The 18,329-nt window shown below is 42.8% G+C and overlaps 5 protein-coding genes across 6 annotated transcripts in view; 3 read left to right on the forward strand and 2 right to left on the reverse strand.

Annotated features, from left to right (window-relative positions):
• The window catches only part of LOC135707910 (probable maleylacetoacetate isomerase 2), a 62,536-nt gene extending 45,106 nt beyond the window's left edge, over positions 1–17,430 (forward strand). For both annotated transcript variants that reach the window (XM_065229823.1, XM_065229822.1), the window contains 2 exons: positions 16,529–16,647; positions 16,711–17,430. In XM_065229823.1, the coding sequence (XP_065085895.1) occupies positions 16,529–16,647; positions 16,711–17,049 (458 nt within the window). In that variant the 3' untranslated portion in view covers positions 17,050–17,430. The remainder of the gene's footprint in view (positions 1–16,528; positions 16,648–16,710) is intronic.
• Positions 2,758–3,686, forward strand: LOC135707906 (uncharacterized). Its single transcript, XM_065229816.1, has 2 exons — positions 2,758–2,850; positions 2,939–3,686. Exons 1-2 carry the CDS (start codon positions 2,812–2,814, stop codon positions 3,650–3,652), a joined length of 753 nt encoding a protein of 250 aa, XP_065085888.1. The 5' UTR covers positions 2,758–2,811; the 3' UTR covers positions 3,653–3,686.
• On the reverse strand, positions 5,667–6,606 carry LOC135707908 (uncharacterized). Its single transcript, XM_065229820.1, has 2 exons — positions 6,514–6,606; positions 5,667–6,447 (listed from the first exon to the last, which is right to left on the reverse strand). Exons 1-2 carry the CDS (start codon positions 6,553–6,555, stop codon positions 5,758–5,760), a joined length of 732 nt encoding a protein of 243 aa, XP_065085892.1. The 5' UTR covers positions 6,556–6,606; the 3' UTR covers positions 5,667–5,757.
• On the reverse strand, positions 6,768–16,277 carry LOC135707907 (uncharacterized). The gene is made up of 2 exons (XM_065229819.1): positions 16,142–16,277; positions 6,768–7,492 (listed from the first exon to the last, which is right to left on the reverse strand). The coding sequence occupies exons 1-2, from the start codon at positions 16,181–16,183 to the stop codon at positions 6,785–6,787; spliced, it is 750 nt and encodes a 249-aa protein (XP_065085891.1). The 5' UTR covers positions 16,184–16,277; the 3' UTR covers positions 6,768–6,784.
• Positions 13,971–15,311, forward strand: LOC135707928 (protein enabled homolog; the record flags this gene model as incomplete). Its single annotated transcript, XM_065229852.1, has 3 exons — positions 13,971–14,069; positions 14,674–14,871; positions 15,243–15,311. Coding segments are annotated over 3 exons (366 nt in total), but the record flags the coding sequence as incomplete, so codon positions are not given.
• Positions 17,431–18,329: the final 899 nt, after the last annotated feature.

Raw genomic sequence — 18,329 nt, forward strand, 5'->3', positions numbered from 1 at the left:
ACCGACCTTCAGTAAAGGAAAGAAGAAGTAGAAACGAAAACTCGCCTCCGTTAAGCCATAACCATTATCTTTATTGTCTACGGAAATTTTTTTTTTCCAGCTACAATTACACGCACCAGTCTCGCCTCACTGCTTCTTCACGCTGGCATCATCTTCGTTGCAGTACCACTCCAGGTAACTCACCACGTAGAACATGTCACTCTCATGCCAGTAGACCGTCTTGTCCAGGCACTCTCCCAATTCCAACAGGATCGGGTGTTCCTCGTTGAATCTCGCCAATTCTTCATTGATCGTCTCCTGGTAGGTGTTGTACATCCAGTTGAAGTCGTAATAGGATTCCTCTAGCATCTGGTTCACATTGTCCATCTCCAGGAGCTTACTATAGGTGGCGATAGCTTCCAGAGAGCTGTGCGTAATTCGGGACAGCTCCCGGTTTACAAAGTTCGCATACCGGAAGAAGCTGTCTGTCGTGAGCGGAGTCAGCTTATTGTGGGCGTTCCTCACACAGCTCTGCATATCAGTGGCCGAAATTTGCGTGTAGATCTCAAACAGGTCATGAACCAGGTTCAGACAGTCCTGGTTGTCGACTTCCGCCTTCTGAATGTCGTTCCAAGCAGCTGCATTCACCCGACGGAGTTCCACCGTTCCATTGGACAAGATCGGCAGGAGTAGCTGGTTGAAGTGGAGCGTTTTGTTAGAATTGTATCCACGCTTCACCTGCATGGTCTCCTCACCGATAGCACTGTAGTTGCTGAACCATTCCTGGTACAAGACGAAGGACGGAGCGGCAGCTGCAAGGAGTACGCTGAACGCAGCCAAGGTGGCTGCGGCTAGAGATATCTTTAGGAGCATCTTCCCGGTTCACTGTGCTCTCGTTGAGTTATCAAACGAAACTGAACAAAAACGAAGTTGACACGCGATTATAACGCGCAGGTTTTCTACGTGTGTAGATTAATGGGGGGTCATCTAGTCGGAAAATAGTCATCATCTTCCGATTAGATAGTGTTTCGATTCAATCGACCGTAGAGGCACCGACATGAATCTGACCATAGATCACTGCGTGAAACCTAATCCATATATCGCGTTACTTTTCAAATAGACCAATCTACATGGATGGAGTCTCGTCATCGACTCTCGTTTTCGGTAATATCTTGGTTGCATTCATATTTCGGGCTAATTTTTCTACACAATCTGTTAACAGAAAGTATTATTAAGCGTATTGGACGATAAAAATAGAGAGTCGATGAAGAGAATCGATCAATGTAGATTGGTCTATTTGAAAAGTGACGCGAGAAATCTTCCCGTCCCCTTTCCTCACCGGTGAAATATGACAGTTATGCTGGGTTTGTTTTGGCTCCCGTTCGTTGCTATCTCTTTTACTCTCATGGCAAAATGTGAGGTTAGCTTTTTCGTGCGGTGCTCTATATAAATTATCAAGAAATTTCTGCTCAAATCACACTACGGACATGCTGGGTGATGCGGAGACGGACCTCAAAATCGAACCAATTTTGAGCTGCCAAATGGAACCATTTTTGTACTCTCCCGGTATGAAGAAACGAATACAATTTCTGACACTCCATGCATATTACTGGGATTCATTTTCAATTTGCACTTCTAGTAATCATATCAGCATCAGAAAAGCATATTTCTGGTAAGCGTATTTACTGTTTTGTTTTGATTATGCTTTCCGTTTTGCAATGTTCCATTTTGATTTCCTCCATTCCATATACTGAATGACGTTTGAGCAATTTTTAGTTTGCCCGGTGTGCAAATTAGAGGGGTTCAAATTAAAAAGTATCCTTATCAAAATCGGTCGCAGTTCATCAATATGAAAAATGTTCACGTTCACCTCGAACTTTCTATTTATGAAGCGATGTTGTGAACATGTAAGCCAAATTATTTTTCCAAAGCATCAACATCATTCCTCTAAACATTTTCATCCGAAAATGGTGGAATATGATTCTCCCTTTTCTTTCATGAATTTACGAACGTAATCAAACAATGAAAAAGTCATGATTGGGCTTCACCGGAGACAACATATCAAGAAGACTGGCAACTCTACTATTTTCTCATACGACCGCTATGAAACCGGCACAATCGCGTCACAAGAGTACAACCTCAGAAGAATGGTTTGTGTATTTGCTCACTTCTCTATGCGTTACTTCCACCTTCACTTTAGCGCAGCGCTACTGTATCTGTCGCTTGCATTCTGGCAGAGATGCCAGTCTTCTTGATTTGATGTTTTGGGCTTCACTCAAAATGCAATTGGCGATGAAAATAATTATTTCAGCGCAGCCAACATTGGAAAAAAAAACATCACTCCGCATCACCCAGCTGACCGCGGAAAACGTTTAGCCAAGCCACGAACACGTGTGCTAAATGTATGCGTTGGATCGTGTCTGATCTATTCTGGACCAAATATTGTTATATAAATAAAAAATACCCTATGGTTTTGACAGCTCGAATTTGAATCGGCCCCAATAGATTTTCGAGCAAAAGATAAGTTTAAGTTTCATATCGGTTTGTCGGCGATAACAGAGCTGAAATTGGATCATCTACCGGTGAGTAGTTAAACTACACAACGAAGATAACACACATCAGGTGGATAATCTGGGTTGTTCCGCTTAAAAAAAACGCACCTGTTTAGAGTCCATTACCAGGTTCCGCAATCTCCTCGAGTCTACGCTCACGTAATCTAATCTTGCGGGGTTGGCGAAATTTCCTGTCTCCTCTGAGGGAGAATGTATATAAGTAACCGGCAGCCCGGTAGGCGATTCGCTATTCAGTTCAATTCTAGTCACCAATCGCACCATGAAACTCGTCGCCTTGCTCCTAGTAGCTGCCGTATCGGTAAGTTTATCAGCTCTTCCTGTGCCGCGCAGGTGTTCATGCAATAACGCGTTGATAAATCAATAAATCTCGCACACGTATCTCGCAGGTGGCCGTCAACGCCGCCCCGGCCTCGTCCCCGGCCAAGAAGAACACCGTGGGTGACTTGATCGCCGTGGTTAAGGAATATGCTCCCAAGTTCGAAGAGCTCAGCCTGGAAAAGGATCAGCTGCTCCAGTTTGCCCGTACCGGCCTGTTCGCCACCTACCGCGACATGAACGAAGATCTCCTGGTCAGCTTGGGCAACGCTCGCAACGCGGTCGAATACGGCTTCGATGAGGTTCGCACGTACATCGCCGCTAAGCTGCTCGACGGAGGCGATGAGGACTGTCTGCTGGATCTAGTTTCCCAGATCGTTGCCGAACAACGTGTTCTGGCCTCCGCAATGAGCCTGTGCTCTTCGTTCACCACCGTCGCCAAGGACGACCTATCGTACTCGTTCCACGAAATGTTGGATCTGCTACAGCGTCTATCGACCGCTCTGAGCGAGTACGTCCTGTGGTCCTTCTCCACCCACAACTCCGTCAGCGATCCGGAGGATCACGCCGAATATCTACGCCGCACCTACCAGGAATCGGCTGACATGTGGGACCAGCAGGTTCTCCCACTGGTTCAGTTCCAGCTCGATGCCATGGAGTACAACAAGCCGCTGATCATCGCCGAGAACCAGAGCTGCCTGGACAAGCTGGTCGAACAGGTGGACACCTTCGAGGAGTACATCCGTGAGCAGATGTACTACTGTACGGCTCCGCTGAAGGCCTAAGGAGGAGTGCCGTGCTCAGCAGAATGGGTTAAATTTCAGTTTTTAGAATAATGTAGGAGAAGTAAAGTGATGACTAATACTGATTTTGAGCGATTGTTTGAGTGTGTCCGAGCGACCGATGACCCAACGACCCGCACAGTGAGGTTAGATACCCTGACTGTGGATGACCGTTTGGGTTACGAAGTTTCTGATATGGGTTTTTTTTAATACGAAGTCGGGCATTCCTGAGTAGCTTGCCAAAAGGGGTTGGTGAGTGTCTATGAACGTTTGCCAACGCAGAGGGAGGGGGGTCTAAAATCTCTATACATCTGTCTTCTAACGTCCCGTAGACTCAAAAAAACGCTTAATGGAAAGTCCTACTTCCATGACAAATCCTAAGCATCTCTAGGCTAAGTCCTTTATTCCTCCGATGCCTGGAGCCTTTGAGATATGCAAAGTGGGCCACTACAACATGTGTAGATGACTCCATGAACAATCCGTGGAAAAGTTCAGAGAATCTCGATAACAGCTCCAGTGAACTACAGTAAGCTATAGGATTTCCCTGTTGATTCGGATATCTGACAAAGAATTCAGAGGCATTCTTGCGAAGGAAAGTTGAACAGACTCACCCTTGAAATCCCGTTTGACAGATTGACGTCAAACTTCTTACGGCCTTTGCGGAGAACCCCCAAATGCGTCCGGTAGGTTCTTGAACCTGTACCGTCGAAGTCCTCTAGACATGTAAGCTCCATCTGCCTCTGAGCTTGCAAGGACCAATTGAAGTCCTCCAATCAACGGTCCCAGCTGATATCCACTTCCGACATTGAAGGGTTTCGATTTAACTTTAGAAATTTCATGGCTGCGTTTAGAAAGATCACCACGCCTTCCTTTGAAGTGCTTAGATTAAAGACGAGGACGATGAAAACGTCGAATATTGTAAGCTGTTCAATCCAAAATAACTACGCAAAAGAAGTCGTAAAAAAATTGTGGATTCCATACTAAATGGCGTATTGTTGTATGTTGTCCGGGGTAATTCCACGGGACTTCTGTGGAAGTTCACAGAAGCTCCTGAAGGTTGATCACAACATATGGCAGAAAGTTTAAAAGAGTTCCGTTAGATGAAAACCACAACACATTTGTGGGAAGTCTATTAGCTTCTAGAGAACTTTATGGAAAAGAGCACAGGACTCCTGTTCACATGACTTCACGGGGTGTACTCCAGGCCATGACCTATGAAGAAGTCTCTTAAGGGGAGCTCCAAACGACTTCAGTGGGAAGCTCACAGGCCTGCGATATCGGAAGAAATACATTTAGGGCTTCTGAGATAAACTCACAGGACTTCTGGAAAGCCCATGGTAAGTCCAAAGGACTTATCAACTTCAAGATTCGTGAGAGACAAATACAAAACCTCAGGTGACATTCAGGAGCTTTGAGGGAAGTTCACAAGAATTAGTTATGGTGAAAGTCCACCAAATTTCTGGTGAAAGGCCTCGTGAACCTCGAAAAACTCCTGAAACTCGTGCTCTCTAGCATTTTTTTTGGGTATTTTCAAAACTTCAAAATCAATAGAAATTCTTTGAATTTCAAGAAATTCTGCACTGCCGTAGGAAAATCCAGGAATTTTTGGATTTTTAAACGTTTAGACCAGTTGAAAAATCGCTGCAGGAGGATTCAAGCGATAGCTACTGAGAAAGTCAGAAATCCGTTCCTGAACTATCAGGCGTTCCAAAGGTAGTTCTGACCCATTAAATCTACCAAACCATACATCTGGGCAATCCCAATAAGTTACGCAACGACCCGTCAAACAAACAACGAACCCTCAGCTGATTTTGGATAGCCCCCGTAGTACTGCACCCTGACCAGTCTTACCGGCTAATCTTATCTCCGATTAGGGCCATTAGCACCCATGTACAACAACACATTGTTCTCGAAATACCTTCCCGCGATAAGATACGGTTTAACAACCTTCGAATGACCAATATCGAATTTGTACCACCGCGATAAGCCGCGATCCGATTTCATAACGCAACTCCGCTTATCGAAAACAACCTACGGCCACGTATGAACATCCAATTTATTATCACTCTCTACTAGAAATTCTACACTCCCCAGCACCTCCCCACTGTTCAGCCGAGACACTGTCCCAGTCGCTGGTTGATGTTCCGGTCGACCTCCGTCATCTGCACCTGGATGCGATCCAGGCAGGCACGGTTCTCCTCCACCAGATCCGGACGGTTCATCTCCAGATTGTCCAGATCTTCCTGCGCTTCCGGACGGGCAACGTTATCCCAGAAGTCCACCTGATTCTGGAAGTTACGCTCCAGCCAGTCGATGTGACCCTCCGGATCGATGAACGAGTTGTGATTGGCGAACGAAAACAGTGTGTATTCGGCGGCGGCGGACGAGATTCGTTGCAGCAGGCTGACCAAGTCACGGAACTCGTCGGCCAGTCCTTCCTTGATGGCGATCTTATCAGCGGCACAAAGGCTCATTTCATACGCAGCGCGAATCCGCTCGGCAACGATCTCCTCCACCAGTCCCAGCATGCAGTCCTCGTTGGCATTCGGATACAAGATCATATCGGCGATGATCTTCCTTGTGTTGTCGAAGTGATGGTCGATGTCACTCCACGCATCAGCCAAATTTTTCGTAGTTGCTTCGTTCAGCAACTTCAGCTCGGCACGGGTGATGATGCGGGCCAGGTTCACGAATTCGTCCTTTTCCGTGTGCAACTTGTCAAACTTGACGCGGAACTCCTCGGTAATATCAGCCAGCTCCGTCATACTGCTGCGCGATGGCTTGGCATTTGCCAAGACCTAGAAAACAATCCGTAGATTAGAACCGAGGTCGATTTCTCAAACCTTCACGAACTGAACACCTACCAACAGCCCACAGGTGATCACCGTCAACGACAACAATTTCATTTTTGCTTTCTAACCACGCCTAGATTCACTGCAATAATGAAGTTCACGGGCGACCTCGAGTGCCCTTATATAATTTCGTAACGGACCCCCCTTCGAACCAACCAAATATTATTCAATCGTCCCGCTATCACTCGCAGATTAGATTACACCCCCAGAAAAAGAGAAAACAACCACTCCGGAGCTATTCTGGGAACATGGTCTTTTATTATTCAATTCTCCAAAAAGATAACTAACATGCCAGAGCATCGGTCAGCAGCTGCTCCATGTTGAACATGTAGTTCCGTCCGATGTCATCGATCTCCTTGAACACGGCGCGACGAACCGTGTTGATGATATCCTGAAAGCCTTCCAGCTCGTAGTCCAAGCTATTGATCACCCGGTCGACCATATTCGCGTTGGCCATGTACTTGAAGGCCAAATCGGCCAGCGCCAGCTGCAATCCCGTGACGGCATTGTCCCGGGACAGCATATCAACAACGGTCCACTGCAGCTCGGTCGAGCTCTGCTGGAAGTCCTTCACGATCGGGTAGAAGTAGATCCTGGTGATGGTCGACAGATCGCCGTAGGCCTTCTCAGCCGCGATGCTCAGATCCCGGGCAGCCTGCGTGGCTCGGCGGATCGCTTCGTCATTATTCTCCACGATGCAGGGGTTCTGCGTGTCGCCGATGTCCAGCGCGTGCTCCAGGATGGCATCCTTGACGTGCTGCTTCATGTGCTGGATGTCGGTGATGACGAATCCGTACCGGGAGATGAACTGGGCGTTGAGGTTCTTCAGGTCACGGGAATGGTTCATACGGTAGATGCGTAGCTTGTAGTCGACGTCGTAGTGCAGCTGGTTGAACAGCCGGTCGAACTCGGTCAGCACGGCCAGCTCGTCTTCGATGTCGGTGGGCCCCGGGGCAGCTTGCGGGTTTGCAATCGGGCCCGATAGGACGATCTGGAATTTTTTTTTTTTGTTTTGGGAAGATAGAGGAAAGTTTTTCAGTGTTGATTTATGTTTGTGGCGGAACGAGATTGGTTTGACGTCATGGCTTGTGCAATAAGGGGCACAAGCGGATTATGAGACCAAATGCATCCGATAGACATTTATAACAGTTGATAAGTGCTGAGATAACGAGTACTGTTAGGCTGCTAGACCGGTTCAATGATAATAGCTTGTCAGTATGTATGTAATCGCTAAAGGATCTTAGATAGTCTTGGATGTAAGTTAACAAGGCCCCTTGAACGAATCCAGAAGACCCCGATGATTGAGGGTTTCAAAGGCCTCCAGAGGTTGCTGATGGTAAATAATACGTTCAAAGGACTCTGAACCTTAGAACAACTTGGAGTATTTCTTTGAACTTGTCCAAATATGACCAAGGCCTACCCCTGAATCGCCTCTATTAAAACTAAGTCCACTGAAACCATCGTCAAGTTTCAGCAGCAAGTCCAGAGTTGTACTCCATGGGCATGTTCAGTGGATCTTCAATAGATTAATTAATTTAGCTTTATTTAGGAGGCTTTCAGCCTTAGGCTGGTTCGCCTTCGACCAATCTTCAATAGACCCTTGGGGGAAATGGGGGACTTTTCTGAGGTTATCGATGCTTCTCTGAAGTTATTAAAGTTTTCTTAAAGTTTTCTAATAATTCCTAAGGTTCTCTAAACTTGCCTAAAGTATTCGATACTTCCCAGAATTTAGAAGTTCCACGCCTATTTTCTAAAGTTAATTGAAGTCCTTTGATCTTCCCTTAAGGTCCCAAAATTTTCCTAATGTTTCCGAAACTTGCTTCCTAACAAAAAATTGAGCAGACTAAAAGCTGTGTAAATACAGGCTAAAATAGCAGTTGTTCAGTTAGTTAACGTATTGCAGCTAAAATTGTTGGGTTCTAAGACAAGACAAGACCAAAGACCTGATATTTTTGGTGCTTCCCTGAAGTTCTCTTATTTTTCCAGAAGTGCTTGAATCTTCCTCACTGTTCCGGAAATTTTCCTGATATTATCTTTAAGAGCCCACAATTTTCGGAATATTCCTAAAATTTGCGGAATTTCCCATAATTCCTTGAAATTTTTTGATAGTTTTTTTTATAATTTTCCTGAAGTTGATAGGAGTGCTCTTAAATTCTTTGATATTACTCGAAGAACTCGGAACTTTTCTGTAGAGAAAGAAACTGCCTTAAAATTTCTAAAGTTTTCTCCTTGGACTTCCCTCAAGATCTTGGAACTTCTGGAAAGTTATCGGATCTACGCTGCAGTTCCCAACATATTATAAAAGTAATCGAAACTGCCATGAAGTTATTTGAACTTCCCTAAAAATGATACCGCATTTTCCCGAGGTTCATGAATCATTCCGGAACATTCCTCAATGTTCCTGAAACTCTCATGAATTGCTCTGAAATTATTTGAAAGTCCTGATACTTCATTGAAGTTCTGAATGGAAATCTGAAATAGTTGGAAATGTCCGAACATCTTTAAACGTTACAGAAGTTGTCCGGACTTCCCGGGGAACTTCCTGAAGAATATCTAAACTTTTCTGTATATTTCTGGACTTCCCGGAACTTCTTACAGGATATCTAAATATTCCTGAAAATCTTGGAATTATCCTGAATTTTTCGGAACTTGCGCTTACAGATCATTGAACTCCCCAAAAAGTCTGGACATTCCTCGAAATATCCCTGAAGGTATTGCCACTGCCCTTAATACCTCAGAGCTTCCCGGAAGATCTCTAAACCCAGCTTCCCTGAGCTCGTTGGAACTTATTTAAATGTAATGGTGGTGACGACTGGGACGGCTTTCTCAGTCTTAAACACTGCAACAACTACGATGTAATCTTCCCGACGTTTTGGCCATGGGTTGGGACCTTTTCAAGGGCAAATATTGTCTGTCGTTATCATTAATAATTTAGTCGTTGTTGTGGTCGATTTCACATATTTTGGTTTCATTTAATGATATTAAATTTCATGAATTGCTCTGAAATTATTTGAAATGAAACGTCACTGAAGTTCTCCAGACTAATAGGAACTTTCTGAGTTTTTCTGTATTTTTCTGGACTTTGCCAAAATTTTCGGAACTTCTTGCAGGATATCTTAATATTTCTGAAAATCTTGGAACTGTCCTGAATTTTTTGGAACCAGCCCTTACAGATCTATGAGCTTCTCCAAAAGTCTGGACATTCCTCGGAATATCCCTGAAGTTATTGGAACAGCCCTTAAGACTTGGGAGCTTCCCGGAAGATCTCTAAACCCAGCTTCCCCGAGCTCCTTGGAACTGCTTTAACATTTATTTTACAATTCTCTTCAAGTTCTCTGGACATCTCCGAAGTTTTCTACACTTCCTGGGAGCTCTTAGATCTTTATAAAAGTTGCTGCAGTTTTCCTTATGCTAATGGAACTGTCTTGAGGTACTTGAAGCTGCCCAGAAGAGTTCGAAACTTTTGCAGAGGTCTGTTCAAGAAACTTCCCAGAAATTTTCGGAACATCCATTCATTTTTCGGAACCTTTTTCGAATTCCTTAAATTTTCGTGAAGTAAATAACTGTCCTGAAACTCTCTCATCTTTTCTGAATTTCTCAGATTTCTCCGGATAATCGTCCTGGAATTACCCGGACATTACTGTACCTGTTCTAAATATCTCTTAACTTCCCCGGAATTTTCGGAATTTCTTGAAGATTACCGCTGAGCACTTCAACGCCAAATTCACATTTTTACAAAAATGTGGCCATTTTGGATGTTCTGACGACAGTCGAAAGGCAGAAAGTTGAAAGACAGAAGTTCGAAAGACAGAAGGTCGAAAGACAGAAAGTCGAAAAACAGATAGTCGAAAGACAGAAAATTGAAAGACAGAAAGTCGAAAGACAGAAAGTCGAAAGCAGAATTCGAAAGACAGAATGTCGAAAGACAGAATGTCGAAAGACAGAATGTCGAAAGACAGAATGTCGAAAGACAGAATGTCGAAAGACAGAATGTCGAAAGACAGAATGTCGAAAGACAGAATGTCGAAAGACAGAATGTCGAAAGACAGAATGTCGAAAGACAGAATGTCGAAAGACAGAATGTCGAAAGACAGAATGTCGAAAGACAGAATGTCGTAAGACAGAATGTCGAAAGACAGAATGTCGAAAGACAGAATGTCGAAAGACAGAATGTCGAAAGACAGAATGTCGAAAGACATAAAGTTGATAGGCAGAATATTGAACGACAGAAAGTTGAAAGACAGAATATCAAACGACAGAAAGTCAAAAGACAACAAGTCGAAATACAGCAAGTAAAAAGACAGAAGGTCAGAAGCCAGAAAGCCGAAAGTCGAGAGACAGAATGTCGAAAGACAGAAAGTCGAAAGACAGAAAGCCGAAAGACAGAAAGTCGTGAGACAGAAAGTCGAAAGACAGAAAGTCGAAAGACAGAAAGTCGAAAGACAGAAAGTCGAAAGACAGAAAGTCGAAAGACAGAAAGTCGAAAGACAGAAAGTCGAAAGACAGAAAGTCGAAAGACAGAAAGTCGAAAGACAGAAAATAGAAAGACAGAAAGTCGAACGACAGAAAATAGAAAGACAGAAAGTCGATAAACAGAGAGTCGAAAGACAGAAAGTTGAAAAACAGAAAGACGAAAGACAGAAAATCAAAAGACAGAAAGTCGAAAAACAGAAAATAGAAAGACAGAAAATAGAAAGACAGAAAATAGAAAGACAGAAAGTCGATAAACAGAGAGTCGAAAGACAGAAAGTTGAACAACAGAAAAACGAAAGACAGAAAGACGAAAGACAGAAAGTCGAAAGACAGAAAGACAGAAAGTCGAAAGACAGAAAGTCGAAAGACAGAAAGTCGAAAGACAGAAAGTCGAACGATAGAAGGTCGAGAAACAGAGAGTTGAAAGACAGCAAGTCGAAAGACAGAAAGTCGAAAGACAGAAAGTCGAACGACAGAAAGTCGAAAGACAGAAAGTCGAAAGACAGAAAGTCGAAAAACAGATAGCCGAAAGACAGAAAATTGAAAGACAGAAAGTCGAAAGACAGAAAGTCGAAAGCAGAAATCGAAAGACAGAATGTCGAAAGACAGAATGTCGAAAGACAGAATGTCGAAAGACAGAATGTCGAAAGACAGAATGTCGAAAGACAGAATGTCGAAAGACAGAATGTCGAAAGACAGAATGTCGAAAGACAGAATGTCGAAAGACAGAATGTCGAAAGACAGAATGTCGAAAGACAGAATGTCGAAAGACAGAATGTCGAAAGACAGAATGTCGAAAGACAGAATGTCGAAAGACAGAATGTCGAAAGACAGAATGTCGAAAGACAGAATGTCGAAAGACAGAATGTCGAAAGACAGAATGTCGAAAGACAGAATGTCGAAAGACAGAATGTCGAAAGACAGAATGTCGAAAGACAGAATGTCGAAAGACAGAATGTCGAAAGACAGAATGTCGAAAGACAGAATGTCGAAAGACAGAATGTCGAAAGACAGAATGTCGAAAGACAGAATGTCGAAAGACAGAATGTCGAAAGACAGAATGTCGAAAGACAGAATGTCGAAAGACAGAATGTCGAAAGACAGAATGTCGAAAGACAGAATGTCGAAAGACAGAATGTCGAAAGACAGAATGTCGAAAGACAGAATGTCGAAAGACAGAATGTCGAAAGACAGAATGTCGAAAGACAGAATGTCGAAAGACAGAATGTCGAAAGACAGAATGTCGAAAGACATAAAGTTGATAGGCAGAATATTGAACGACAGAAAGTTGAAAGACAGAATATCAAACGACAGAAAGTCGAAAGACAACAAGTCGAAATACAGCAAGTAAAAAGACAGAAGGTCAGAAGTCAGAAAGCCGAAAGTCGAGAGACAGAATGTCGAAAGACAGAAAGTCGAAAGACAGAAAGCCGAAATACAGAAAGTCGAGAGACAGAAAGTCGAAAGACAGAAAGTCGAAAGACAGAAAGTCGAAAGATAGAAAATAGAAAGACAGAAAGTCGAAAGACAGAAAATAGAAAGACAGAAAGTCGATAAACAGAGAGTCGAAAGACAGAAAGACGAAAAACAGAAAGACGAAAGACAGAAAATCAAAAGGTAGAAAGTCGAAAAACAGAAAATAGAAAGACAGAAAAAAGAAAGACAGAAAGTCGAAAGACAGAAAATAGAAAGACAGAAAGTCGATAAACAGAGAGTCGAAAGACAGAAAGTTGAACAACAGAAAGACGAAAGACAGAAAGACGAAAGACAGAAAGTCGAAAGACAGAAAGTCGAACGATAGAAGGTCGAGAAACAGAAAATCGAAAGACAAAAAATCGAAAGACAGAAAGTCGAAAGCAGAAATCGAAAGACAGAATGTCGAAAGACAGAATGTCGAAAGACAGAAAATAGAAAGACAGAAAGTCGAAAAACAGAAAGTTGAAAGATAGAAAGTCGAAAAATAGAAAGTCGAAAAACAGAAAGTCGAAAAACAGAAAGTCGAAAGACAGAAAGTCGAAAAACAGAAATTCGAGAGACAGAAAGTCGAAAGACAGAAAATCAAAAGACAGAAAGTCCAAAGACAGAAAGTCGAAAGACAGAAAGTCGAAAGACATAAAGTTGAAAGACAGAAAGTTGAAAAACAGAAAGACGAAAGACAGAAAGGCGAAAGACAGAAAGTCGAACGATAGAAGGTCGAGAAACAGAGAGTCGAAAGACAGAAAGTCTAAAAGACAGAAAGTCTAAAGACAGAAAGTCGAAAGACAGAATGTCGAAAGACAGAAAGTCGAAAGACATAAAGTTGAAAGACAGAAAGTTGAAAAACAAAAAGACGAAAGACAGAAAGGCGAAAGACAGAAAGTCGAACGATAGAAGGTCGAAAAACAGAGAGTCGAAAGACAGAAAGTCGAAAGACAGAAAGTCTAAAAGACAGAAAGTCTAAAGACAGAAAGTCGAAAGACAGAATGTCGAAAGACAGAATGTCAAAAGACAGAAAGTCGAAAGATAGAAGGTCGAGAAACAGAGAGTTGAAAGACAGAAAGTCGAAAGAGAGAAAGTCTAAAAGACAGAAAGTCTAAAGACAGAAAGTCGAAAGACAGAATGTCGAAAGACAGAATGTCAAAAGACAGAAAGTCGAAAGATAGAAGGTCGAGAAACAGAGAGTTGAAAGACAGAAAGTCGAAAGACAGAAAGTCGAAAGACAGAAAGTCGAAAGACAGAAAATAGAAAGACAGAAAGTCGAAAGACAGAAAATAGAAAGACAGAAAGTCGATAAACAGAGAGTCGAAAGACAGAAAGTTGAAAAACAGAAAGACGAAAGACAGAAAATCAAAAGACAGAAAGTCGAAAAACAGAAAATAGAAAGACAGAAAATAGAAAGACAGAAAGTCGAAAGACAGAAAGTCGAAAGACAGAAAGTCGAAAGACAGAAAGTCGAAAGACAGAAAGTCGAAAGACAGAAAGTCGAAAGACAGAAAGTCGAAAGACAGAAAGTCGAAAGACAGAAAGTCGAAAGACAGAAAGTCGAAAGACAGAAAGTCGAAAGACAGAAAGTCGAAAGACAGAAAATAGAAAGACAGAAAGTCGATAAACAGAGAGTCGATAGACAGAAAGTTGAACAACAGAAAGACGAAAGACAGAAAGACGAAAGACAGAAAGTCGAAAGATAGAAAGTCGAACGATAGAAGGTCGAGAAACAGAGAGTTGAAAGACAGAAAGTCGAAAGACAGAAAGTCGAAAGACAGAAAGTCGAAAGACAGAAAGTCGAAAGACAGAAAGTCGAAAGACAGAAAGTCGAAAGACAGAAAGTCGAAAGACAGAAAGTCGAAAGACAGAAGTCGAAAGACAGAAAGTCGAAAAACAGATAGTCGAAAGACAGAAAATTGAAAGACAGAAAGTCGAAAGACAGAAGGTCAGAAGACAGAAAGTTGAAAGACAGAAGGTCAGAAGCCAGAAAGACAGAAAGTCGAAAGACAGAACGTCGAAAGACAAAATGTCGAAAGACAGCAAGTCGGAAAACAGAAAGTAGAAAGACAGAAAGTCGAAAGACAGCAAGTCGAAAGACAGCAAGTCGAAAGACAGCAAGTCGAAAGACAGCAAGTCGAAAGACAGCAAGTCGAAAGACAGCAAGTCGAAAGACAGCAAGTCGAAAGACAGCAAGTCGAAAGACAGCAAGTCGAAAGACAGCAATTCGAAAGACAGCAAGTCGAAAGACAGCAAGTCGAAAGACAGCAAGTCGAAAGACAGCAAGTCGAAAGACAGCAAGTCGAAAGACAGCAAGTCGAAAGACAGCAAGTCGAAAGACAGCAAGTCGAAAGACAGCAAGTCGAAAGACAGCAAGTCGAAAGACAGCAAGTCGAAAGACAGCAAGTCGAAAGACAGCAAGTCGAAAGACAGCAAGTCGAAAGACAGCAAGTCGAAAGACAGCAAGTCGAAAGACAGCAAGTCGAAAGACAGCATTTTGAAAGACAAAGTCGAAAGACAGATGGTTGTCAGACAGAAGGTCGAAAGACAGATAGTCGGAAATCAGAAAGTCGAATGACAGAAAGTCGAAAGACAGAAAGTCGAAAGACAAAAATTCGAAAGACAGAAATTCGAAAGACAGAAAGTCGAAAGACAGAAAGTCGAAAGACAGAAAGTCGAAAGACAGAAAGTCGAAAGGCAGAAAGTCGAAAGACAGAATCGACGCAAAAATGATTCCGTTGCACCTCGTTTTGTTAGAAAGAGAAGGTATAATAATGCTATCTCTTTTTTCTCTTCTCCGATGGCAGATACGCTTCGTCTGCTGCCAGCCGCTATGGAAGTTTTGGTTGCGTTCGGGTGGAAAGCACAAATCATGAAACTCAAACTCACCACCGTTTGGAGAGATTTGCAGTTGGTGAGTTTTGTTAGCTTGACATTCCGAGCTGCGATATCACAGCTTGCAATATCAACCGCTGTTGCTTGCTTGTTGATTTTTGTCTAAGAAATTCCTGCCAAATTCCCATTTTGGACCACAGACATTTTAAAATTGTACATTCAATATGGCATATGGCTCTTTGGATTATTATCTAGGGCACGTTCGGGATGTCCTTGGAACAGTAATCAATTATCAAAATTATATGATTGTATTCGTGAACCGTACTTGTCACCGGTAGGGAGGATTTTAGCTACATTTACTTAATCCTTGAGTACGGGTTACTCAGTTTATGAGTAACCTCCGTTTTGGTTAAAATTGGTGAAATTTTCGAGGGGGCGACAAATCTAAATCTCAATTAACAACTTCATTCGAGCAGCTAAAATGACGTTTACTACCACTCGAACTTTGAAATTAAACATTATTTTGAAATTTTTTCTTCTAGAACCACGTCGAATGCATCTACTTGCATCGCGCATCATATTTTTGCAGGGAATCTTAAGAATTGTCATCAATCTTCTTTCTATATCTACTCAGTGCACTCAGCGTGCGCGCAGCTAATTACATCAGAACATTCCTGCATCGCAGATAGAATCACCCCCTCGAAAATTTCATTCGATTTTGAATTCGTCTCAGTGACTGTGCATCTTCTGAACTGTAAACCAGCTTTCAAATTGATATCACGTCTAGAACACTTAGAATTCTTCGATGACCGAGACTAAGTAGAAAAACTTGCCCGAGACACAACGCAAAAAAAACACCTTCCAAACCTACCTGTCCGCAAGCCAGCAGGCCTAAAATCACTAACTTCATCATCTTATCACTCTTCTAACGCGCTTCTTTCACTATCTACCAATCGAAACGTCCACTCGTCACTAGTTCCGGACGACTTATGTCCAGTCGGTCGGCTCTTCGGCCCCAAGTCAATGCAAACCGCTCCGGATCGGAACTTGACCAATTAAAAGTCGATTGAAGCCCTGCCGCCGTCCATTATCGCCATAAAACAATTCGATATTTACTCCTCGACCTACACGCTTTTTCGGATCATCTTCCTCCGAGTGTCTGATAAGCGCTTTCATAGCGCGATGATAGTGATTGTATTACGATGAATCGGCGCTGAGCTCTAATAACTAACGTATTTTGTTTATATGATCTTTTCAGATGGGCATACCTTGGTAGAATCGCTAGCAATTTTGCACTATCTGGAGGAGACGCGTCCCCAGCGTCCCCTGCTACCGCAGGACGTCCTGAAACGTGCCAAGGTTCGCGAGATTTGCGAGGTAAGAGTATCACTTCCTTCCCTTAAAATATCACTGAATCCGGCAACTCTTTCTCTTCGGTAGGTCATCGCCTCCGGCATCCAGCCGCTGCAGAACCTGATCGTGCTGATCCACGTCGGCGAGGAGAAGAAGAAGGAATGGGCCCAACACTGGATCACCCGTGGATTCCGGGCCATCGAGAAACTGCTGTCCACGTCGGCCGGCAAGTTCTGCGTCGGCGATGAAATCACCCTGGCCGATTGCTGTCTCGTACCGCAGGTGTTCAACGCCCGGCGCTTCCACGTCGATCTGCGTCCGTATCCGATCATCTTGCGCATCGATCGGGAACTAGAGGGCCATCCGGCGTTCCGCGCGGCGCATCCTTCGAATCAACCGGACTGCCCGCCGGAAGCGGCCAAGTAGGAGGGCACTGTGCCCATCGAGAAACTCGGAAATGAGAGCAAAACAATATAGAGTTGTCTAGGTCTCAAACAAACGTTCAAATGATATACACAAAACAACACGCATAAATTACCTACCTATTAACGCTGGTTATTTACAAGTAAAACAGACAAAAAATTAGTGTTCGCTTAATGGAGATTCTAAAATTTTTAACCTAACCTAACCTAACAACGCAAAGATTGAGGGAGAGGAAAAGTAACGAATCATGTATACAAAATCGAACCAGAGACAACTAGACAAAGCGACAACAAATTCTTCGTGGGTGGAACTTTTCAAAAAAGGACGCCCACCCAAAACTAAGTTTTACTCATTTCAAAATGGCGGAAAATGATCTGTTTTTTTTTTTCTCTAACAAAAACACCAGATGACTCTAATCGTAACGATCATCTATAAAAACATACGATTTTATTGCATTCATATTATTATTAACTTACCACATGATGTGTACTTTAGGATATTAAGTGAAAGGTATTTGTGTCTAATTGTATTGTGTTTCCGTGCTTGGGTGAATTTTTAAATTGAACCCACCACTACCCCTATAGGTGTCGTGGCGGTGTTGGCTTTTCTATTATATGCACGGCCAATGAGAGTAGCTCAGTAACTGAGTCGAATTTGGCTAAAAAAAAATGCTAAAAGTGGGGTTGCTCAGTGAGTGAGTAACATTTTCCTCTGTTTTCCCCCATGACTATGATGGAGATCGACGAAAATTACTAAGTCTACACGGCCAAGGAGGTCATTCCAAATTTGCTCATAGAGCGTAAAAAGTGCAGGAACTCAACGGTGAGTAAATTTGCCTCATGTTTTCCTGTGGAAAATCTAGAAAATCTGCCGGAAAATGAAGAAAATTGACGGGAATTTTACTCAGTCTAGGAGAAGTGAAAATAGGCTGAGTGAATCCAATCTTTACTTTTCCCATATTCGGGAAGTTTTTCCTGGACAAACCTGGAAAAACACGAGGTAAATTTACTCATCGGTGAGTTCCTGTACCTATACATTTTTGAGTAAACTGAACGCAAATTTGGGTTGATCTCATTGGCCGTTTAGGAGTATACTAATAGATTGAATGAAATATCTCTCTTGAAAATAAGTTTTCCTGGAAAATCGAGTCACTTTTGGCACTTTTGAGTCGAACTCAATTTTGGACTACTTTCATCGGCCGTGGGAACTAAGTTTTTCCTTTCGCATGCAAATGCTTTCACCCGTGAATATTATATTCCATTGTGTCATTGTATTCTGTTTGG

The sequence above is a fragment of the Ochlerotatus camptorhynchus genome, unplaced genomic scaffold (assembly GCF_037179485.1).
Source record: "Ochlerotatus camptorhynchus isolate MF236.1 unplaced genomic scaffold, CSIRO-AGI_Acam_v1.1 ptg000323l, whole genome shotgun sequence".
Classification (NCBI taxonomy): domain Eukaryota; kingdom Metazoa; phylum Arthropoda; class Insecta; order Diptera; family Culicidae; genus Ochlerotatus; species Ochlerotatus camptorhynchus.